This window comes from Suillus bovinus (assembly GCF_016758785.1).
Source record: "Suillus bovinus strain UH-Sbo-P2 chromosome Unknown EDB93scaffold_13, whole genome shotgun sequence".
NCBI lineage: Eukaryota > Fungi > Basidiomycota > Agaricomycetes > Boletales > Suillaceae > Suillus > Suillus bovinus.
Genome location: NW_024542069.1, coordinates 486391 through 495639, shown reverse-complemented (window position 1 = coordinate 495639; position 9249 = coordinate 486391). Strand labels below are relative to the sequence as shown.

Below are 9249 nucleotides of genomic sequence, written 5' to 3'. Positions count from 1 at the left end.
ATCGGATCACCATGGGTGAGTTTCATTTTCACGCTTTATTTTCATGCTAAAACAATACCTCAATCCCATGTAGTCTTACACCCGCACCACAAGCTCTCATATTTCAAAACCGCTGGATGGACTGCCAACTGGATCCAAACCGCTGAGAAACTTGTCCACGGCGAATTTGATGGCCACTATGCCAGGATCGTTGTGGATGCAGGGCCAGAGATTGAGACTGTTGAGACTTCCATTACTACTAAGGTATGTGGTATACCTGTTCAATTATATTCTCGCAACTAATTGATAGCACTTCATTGAGGCCTCAAACATTTTTGACAAGCTCCCTGCCCTTGCTCCTCCAAAGGTTTCGCAGGTGCAAAATGAACTCGAATCCTATCTGGGTGCTGAGATGGAGCACACAAAAGATGTCCTTGTCTGGTGGCACGAACGTCGTACTACGTATCCATGCTTGTCTCACATGGCACTCGACTACCTTACAATTCCTGGTACGTGGCCCGTTTTAATTTCAATGATCGCTGCTAAGTGTACGGTGTAGCGACATCTGTTGACGTTGAACGAATCTTTAGTCGGGGCCGCCTTCTGCTTTCGCATGTCCGCAGCCAGCTCTCGTCACAATCAATTCGAGCATTATTGTGTCTGGGCTGCTGGAGCACCATGGGACTGGTAAAAGATACTGATGTGCTTGGTGTTGCAGTGTTACCGGATGTCGAAGGTGACAAGGAGGCTCTGGAAGATGGATGGGATGCCATTCTGGTTTGATATATAGTACCCTTACTGAATGTACATTACCCTGACTGTCTATAACATATGGTGACCTTGATTTTGTGGTGCTACCCATGGGTGACCCACTGACCCATGGAAACCCACTCGACCCATCACATAACCCATGACCCACAGTACCCTTGGGTGGTGGGTATGGGTATTTGGTGGGTACGAGTACGGGTTAGCGTGTGGCAACCCATGGGTTACCCATGCTATTGCCTAGTATCAGCAGTGATGCCAGCTGTACTACGGTGGGCAAACTCGGGGGATGCGATATTCACAACAACCGGAGGATGCATGTGTTGATAGTGCATTGCTTTCATATGTGCCTGCATGGACATCGAGGTACCATTCAGCACCGGAATGCCTGCGGGGCTACGCAAGAGATCTCTAATCAAATCAATGACTAAAAGACGGTATGCTAACCTTTTGGATGACTTCAGCATCCGCCAGCTCTCAAATACCAGTGTTGCTTTCTCTTTGGAATTCGGTTCACGAAGCTTGATGGGGAGACTATAACCAGTGGCGCTGGCAAATCTAAAAAAAAGAAGAAAAAAAACTTGCACAAGGGAGCTTGTGATCAGTGGATCTGACAGCAAAGACCCTGTAGATGCCATCAGTAGGACGTTGCCATAGAATAATGCATGTGGCTGACCTCAACTGAATATTTACATATAGTCATATGCAAGAGTTGCCACCTAGTCAACAGTAGCACTTCGTTCTGAGAGCAAGCTTCGATACTGTTGAGCGTTGACAGTTAGCAGCGTGACATCCAACAATATCTCCCCCTACTGGCAAGTGAGTCGTGCGAAGAAAGAGTCGACTGCTGGCGGCCAAATAAAAGTTAGTAAATTGTCCGAATTTGAGCGTCTGGTCGAACAATGAGCCATGACCCCTAATTGTCACGAGTACCTTTAACAAACCATTATTCTTTCCTGAATCTTCCTAAGCGTCAATACACAGCGCCTAAGACAAACCCTAACCCTACCTTGAAAGCGTCTACCATTCCCGAAATACCTTTAGCGCCTACGACACGTGTCTTCGATGTGACTGATGAAGAAGACGAGTTCTTTGATTGTGATTAGATTAGATTAGATATGATAAGATAAGATATGGTCACGTGATGCTTCTTTAATATTCTACGATGTTCTATGGTACGATTCCCTTTCTCTTTTTATGATTGGCTAGTAGTTGTAACTCAGCTTCAATCTCCGTCTCAATAGTTGTATATAGTTAGCATGTCTTGGTAGATAGTTCCTTAGTTCAAACCTCTTGTATCTACATTGTAGCAATCCAAGACGTACCTGCTCATTATCATCTTTGTCCGATAACCTTGTTTGAGTCCTAGTCTCTGCCCAGCGTTAATTCGTTATTGGGTTGTGACACTAATGCAATTGATGAATATTCCATCCCTATCATTGAAAGTGCACTATGTAAGCTGACAATATGCCAGTAACTTGATATGGTGAGATAACTCTGGGATACACTGAATGATTATGTAAGGTTAGGTATGTTTGAGAGAACATCAACAGCATGCTATTCTGAGACAACTTAGTAACACATTGTTGTTGTTGGTGGATTCTGCCATTGGAACCTGCCCGTGTAAAGCTAGCCACCATTTTTCATCCATTGTCGTATCAGGCAACTCTGTCGGCGATGGCCAATCCTCCCATCAGAACCTGCCTGTATAAAGCCAGCCACCATTTTTCACCCATTGCCGCACCAGGCAACTCTGTCGGTGATGGCCAATCCTGTCATTGGAACCTGTCTGTGTAAAGCCAGCCACCATTTTTCACCCATTGCCACACCAGGCAACTCTGTTGGTGATGGCCAATCCTCCCATCAGAACCTGCCTGTGTGAAGCCAGCCACCATTTTTCATCCATTGTTGCACCAGGCAACTCTATCAGTGATGGCCAATGCTGTCATCAGAACCTGCCTGTGTAAAGCCAGCTACCATTTTTCACCCATTGCCGCACCAGGCAACTCTGTCGGTGATGGCCAGTCCTCCCATCAGAACCTGCCTGTGTAAAGCCAGCCACCATTTTTCATCCATTGCCACACCAGGCAACTCTGTCAGTGATCGCCAATCCTGTCATTGGAACCTGCCTGTGTAAAGCCAGCCACCATTTTTCATCCATTACCGCACCAGGCAACTCCGTCGGTGATGGCCAATCTTGCCATTGGAACCTGCCTGTGTAAAGCCAGCCACTATTATTTGAATATCATCAATTTGCTAGTAGATCACAATTTACTACCATACATCTAGGCAAAAGCACAGGTATGGGTAACCCACATGGGTAATGGGTAAGGGTACTGGCAGGTACAGGTGCGGGTTAGGATTACCTGACCCATGCTCTAAGCTGGACCCGTGCCATACCCATGCCTTCGTTGATAGCCTAGTGCAAATGAAGTTCAGAGGTATTGTATATGTCAAACTCTAATGTACAATCAGGAAAAGTCAACATAAGTCAGGAGCACAATTGCAAAACTTGAATTCACCAAACTCTCACTGTCACCATGCACAAGTCTAACACCGCTAAACGAGTACCCAAAATCTCTGCCAGAGCCAAAGCTGCACTGGAAGCCACAACATCCAAGAAACAAAAAGCTACTTCAAATGGACTCAGAGATAGCACAAAGACACAACCGAAGAAGGTAAAAACCAACCCACCTGCTGGAAGCACTCTCACCAGCGAGGAGATGGCACACAAGAAGCTCACAACACCTTCTAAAGATAGCTCCGCATCAAGGTTCTCATCACATCGTGCTTCTGTCATGAGTGAAGAAGAAGAAAATGCCTTACATACTGGGAGCACAGTTGTCCATATTGGTCTTGATGGCAGCGAAACTGAGAGCCAAGCTGGCGGTGAGGAAGACGACACCAACAATGCAAGTGCCAAAGACGATGCCAACAATGCAAGTGCCGAAGAAGATCCAGAAGATCCAGAAGCTGAACTCGGTATGATCCTGTAAAAAGCAACCATAGTCAAAATCTGATGTGATGAAATCTAGCGAGACTCACCAAAGATTGGACTGCTCCCATTTATTCCTTCTTCAACCCCATTCCTGTGATTTGCCACATCAACGGACGAATATTCCATGTGTTCAGTTGCTGCGTGAGAGGGTGCAACCAATCGATTTGTTGTTTCCTTGATAAAGCAGATGCAAAGTCCACAAGCAATATGTGGAAACACGCTAAAAAATGCTGGGGAATGGAGACAATTGAGATTGTCGATAAAGCGAAGAATGCAACAGTGGCACGAGAATCAATTATCAAACCTCTCTGTACAACAGCTTCAATTACAACAGCTTTTGAAAGGAAGGGGAAGGGGAAGGTAACATACTCACACAGACAGCATACCAAAACCAAGAGCCAAGCTGAAATAGTGTGATGGGTATCCGAGAGTGTGCGGCCATTTAAAATTGTTGAAGACCGTGGCTTCCAGTCATTGATGAAAACAGGGCGGCCTGAGTGTTATATCCCGTCAGCATCAACAGTATCACATCGACGTTAAGCTCGTTTTTGCACGAACGCGTAAATGAATAGCTAGGATGCTTCAGGTATGTCAGTAACAATGTGCACCACACAAACAACTCACTCCTGATAGAACTACGAGGGCAATCTTAACTTCGCTACCGACGCCTGGACGTCTCCAAATCACAAAGCATTTGTTGCTGTGTCTGTCCACTTCAAGCAAGACGGACAACCTTTCAGCTTGATACTGGATGTCGTTGAAGTGGCAAAGTCCCATAGCAGAATCAACCTCGTGGAGGCGTTTGCTGAATATACTGCAAGATTTCGGCATATCAGACAAGGCATGTGCTGATACAATCAATGTGTTGAATTAAAATTGACACTCACAAAGGTTCTGAGCATTACATGTGATAACACATCCAATAATGACACAATGGTCAAGGAGTTGAATGATCTACTGGAGGACTTCCCAGGAGAAATGAATAGGACACAATGTTTCCTTCATATTGTCAATCTCATTGCCAAAACATTGATCCGACAGTTTGACGTACCTAGGGCGAAAGCAAACACCATGATGGACGAAGCAGAACAGCAACTTCAAGATCTCGCAAAGGATATTGATATTGATGAATTGGGACCGAACGAGAGAGATGATGAGGAGAACAACAATATCGAGGGATGGGTTGATAAGATGGCGCAACTGTCAGCATGTGAACGCCAGGCTGTGTGAAATAGTGTTGGACCTATATGATTTGTCCTTGTAAAGGTTGAAGTAATTTCCCACTTGTAACAAAACAAAGTACTCACCTTTGTTGTAGCTATGTAAACTAGCCTTCAAGATCATCCACTCGACAACCAAACTTCTTCCAGTGTGGTATGATGTTCTCAAGAAGTGCAAACTCAGTCAGCGCATCATGCCACGTGACATTGCGACCCAATGGAACTCAACTTTCGATATGCTCACCTTTGCCCTTAAGTATCACGAAGCTATTGATATGATTTGTGCCGACAAGAACATGGATCTTCAGGACCACGAGCTGAGTGAGAAGGAATGGGAGCTTGCACAACAATTGTGCAATGTTCTAAAGGTAAGTTCTCCATTCTCACGTTGAAGTTCAGTGCTAACAGAACATAATACTAGATACTCAAGGATGCAATGCTCTTTTTCTCTCAATCAACACCAAATCTCGCAACCGTCATTCCTGCAATGGACATGATCGACAGAAAACTCACAACAGATTCTATCATGCGCGCTTATGAGCCAGCTATTCGAGCGTCACTCAGACTGGCGAAGAACACACTGAACCGCTACTACAGTATGACTGACTGGTCAGAAGTTTATCGGATTTCGATGGGTAAGTTTTCTGTCATACTTTACTAGTGTACTTTACTGACGCTGACACCGCTTCTAGTACTGCACCCTCGACACAAACTATCACATTTCAAGGAGGCCGGATGGGGAGCTGAATGGATTCAAGCCGCGGAGAGTATCGTTTGTGACGAGTTCCAGCACTCTTACACAACCACTACTAACAACACCGACTCGTATGATGCTGTGGATGAGGACGAAGTCCAGGAAACATCAGCGGTATGTATTGTCTTGTCTAACTTTACTGTTTTCTCACCATTGTTTTAACCAGCGAAAATCTCATAACATCTTTGATGAACTTCCAGCATTAGCAGCACCCAAGCAGTCAGAGCTCCATGATGAGCTTGATTCATACCTCAGCACAGATCTGGAATATGTTGCTGATGTCTTAGCTTGGTGGACCGAACAGAATGCAATGTATCCCTCGACTCTCCCGAATGGCCTTAGATTATCTGTCAATTCCTGGTGAGTTTTTTTATCAGCCTCATGTCCATCGGCAACTCATCTCGCTCGTTATATGTAGCGATGTCAGTTGATGTAGAGCAAATTTTTAGCCGCGGCCGCCTCTTGTTATCTCATGTCCGCAGTCGCCTATCTGCCCAGTCTGTCCGCGCATTGCTTTGCTTAGGTTCCTGGAGTCTTTTAGGGTTGGTCAAAGACCGAGATGTTATGGCTGTTGCTGTGATGCCCGAGGTAGTTGGTGAAGAGAATGAGCTTGACGACGGATGGGATTTGATTTGATTGTAGTTCTTATTATGAGCTGTTTACATGTATATACTTAGTACCCATAGTACACCTGAATACCCATGGACCCATGCCCAAACCCATACCCATGGACCCATGCCCAAACCCATACCCAACAACACGGGTCTAGTTCCACACGGGTATGGGTGTGGGTGTTACGACTTGGATGGTATCTGTTGGCGACGCTCAAACAGAGCTTGTGTCGTCAACGGTCTGTGGACGTCCTTGGGCTAGCCCAAGGTTAGGGGTCGTACTTGGCGTGTCTTCGGCAAGTACAATTTGACGCCTATGTCCAAATCGGGTAGCTTATGTCACGCGGGTGCGAGACGATAAGCTATATCGGCCTAGGCTTACGACACCCGAAGGTTAATCGTAAGGATCGTCGTTAATTAGAAGGACAGAAGTCCGACTAGTTAACAGGGGCTTTGCTCGTCGACGAAGTTGATGAGTAAAGGTCGAGACTATAGGCTTATCCGCGATGAGCAGATAAGAAGATAGAATATAGACTGCTGGCGAGGCAGAAAGGATCACTCTGGTGAGAGTAGGAGGTCAAGAACCAAGTAGATTCAAGTTAGGGAATATAGTACATGGTAGCGAGTTTATATAGAGGACAGGAGACGTATTAGTGGATGATACTTGTACTACCAGGAGAGGCAATCGGTAAAGGGTAAGACCATAACAGGAAGGCACGTTCGGTCTATGTAGAACGTGCTAGATAAGAAAGTGAGTCAAAGATCGGAATAAGAAGTGAAACGCGCAGGGGCACGATCGTGCAGCTGCGGATCTAAGTATAAGTCGCATGTGCGACTGCGCACCGAGTCAGAGATTAAAAAAGGGAACGGGGCAAAGGGGATGCGTCGTGCATCATGTCATAGGTTACCGTCCAGACGGTAAGGGCAAGGGGACTGTCCACAGGATCAGTCAGGTGGTGAAACAGAGCACGGGTATGCTTCGTCAGCGAAAGGATCTGGCCAAATGTACTGGCTTTGCTGAAGCGACAGGTAGAGAGCGAAAGGGAATGCGAGGATGACGAGGATGACAAGGGTAAGGTCGGGGTAAGGGTATGATGCGAGGGCTGATACGAGGAGGATTAGGAGAAAAATAGTGGGGGCCCAAGTGTCTAGATGTTCTTGTAACAGTGGGTACAGCACGGAATACCTGTGGGTTACCTGTGCTATTGCCTACATACATCTGTCAATATTCTAGCTTGGGTAGATTCCATCAGCATAACCTGACTATCTATTGCTTTATCATGTGGTCTACAATTGTGATAGCAATTTTAATTATTATGCATTAGACAAAGCTAGCCAAATCTTTGCCATACTGCAGTCAAATGCCTGATGTTGAGACATTGTCAGAGATAACTCACAATTTTGTTGTCAGCACCTCGTTTTGTACATGGAACAGGGAGCCAACACCCACATGCCCCAGAACAAAGACTTGAGAGCCGGTGGAGGATCATGACTGTCTAGGAAGTGTGCAGACTTGAATTAACATATATCTGTAACATAGTCAAACATATGTCAGTAGGCAAGAATATTGATAATTTGATTAGTTAGTACTTACCTTCAAAAATGCTAAAGATTGCCTGATTAACCTAGAGTGCAAATCTCGAAGACGACAGTCTGACGTTGAGGCCAATGTTGTTGAAGTTGAAGTCGATCGATCGAAGTCGAAGTTGACAACAGTTCAGAACGGTTCGGGAATATGTAGAACCGAGAACCGCCTTCCGGTCCGGTTCTGGCTGATGCGAGAACCGTGGTTCTGGACCGGACCGCGGCAGCACTAACAAGTACAATATAATGTTCTTACTACCCCATGACTACAATATAATACTTTTACCACTTTATAACTACAACATAATGTCGCTGCTACCATGTCTCACCTGCGCCAAGGGTTATGTGAGAGTGGTGATGAGTTTATAAGGTGTCATGTTTGTATGACGCATGCGTCATAATACTCGAGCGTTTTCACAATTCCTAATCAGGTAGTGTTACGTGTTGTGACATTTGAACGGTTTTGCAGATGTCATCCTTTCTCTGATGCTCCGTGTTGCGCAGGTCTGTGTGTTGTTCAGGCTGCCTCGTCAATTTGGCGCATACTCTCGACCCCTTGCGTACGTTGAATGGTTTACCCCGTTCAGAGAGCCAGACGAGTCGTCTGGTCTGCGTCAAATATCTCGTTCAACTCGTCACTTGCGACTGAATTCGGCCGTGATTCATGTTGACGAGATTATTCGTCCATCTCACCTCATACCCAAGATGGGTCAATCGGTCGATCCTACGTGGACGAGCGCGAATGTGTATGAGTTGGCGAGTGAATTTTACTTAAATACATTCATTGACCTCGAGACTTTTTGTATGTCCACTACAACTACTTAGATTCATTTAGAATAGGACTACAGCGATGTAATTGCGGATATTGGCTACTACAGTGAATACAAGAACTCCCAGTGCTCTACATAGCCCTGGTTTCAGCTACATATGACTACAGTGACTACGTAGCACTATGTAGCCGTCACTGGGACTACACCGGTATTGGTTTTTTCCTGATGCAGATTCCAGACCAGCTCCAAGTTCATTTGCAGTTGCCCATGGCCTTCAGGTAGATTCTAACAGCACAGATGCAGAAGTTGAGAAGAAGTTGATGCTCATTCTTATCGATAGATCAAAGTATAGCAGGACTTGGAAAGGCTGCTCGTGGCAGGGCCCGCTTCGGTCGTTTCCTGCGATCACTACGGTGCTATCGCAATAATATTCTACGGATAATTACTAGGGTTTGCCAATTTTCACCGTCGCTGCGCAGAGCCACTCGGGTTCAAATGATTGAGCGACAAGTGAGATATCGGGGGTCTGAACGAACGTTCTCTCATTCTCGTTAAGAGACTACTGCAC

At 45.7% G+C, this 9249-nt stretch overlaps 1 protein-coding gene across 1 annotated transcript; it reads left to right on the top strand.

The window, feature by feature from the left end:
• Positions 1–8377: 8377 nt before the first annotated feature.
• Positions 8378–8921, top strand: EDB93DRAFT_1132677 (uncharacterized protein). Its single transcript, XM_041449005.1, has one exon. It carries the CDS (start codon positions 8398–8400, stop codon positions 8734–8736), a length of 339 nt encoding a protein of 112 aa, XP_041310024.1. The 5' UTR covers positions 8378–8397; the 3' UTR covers positions 8737–8921.
• The last annotated feature ends 328 nt before the right edge of the window (positions 8922–9249 follow it).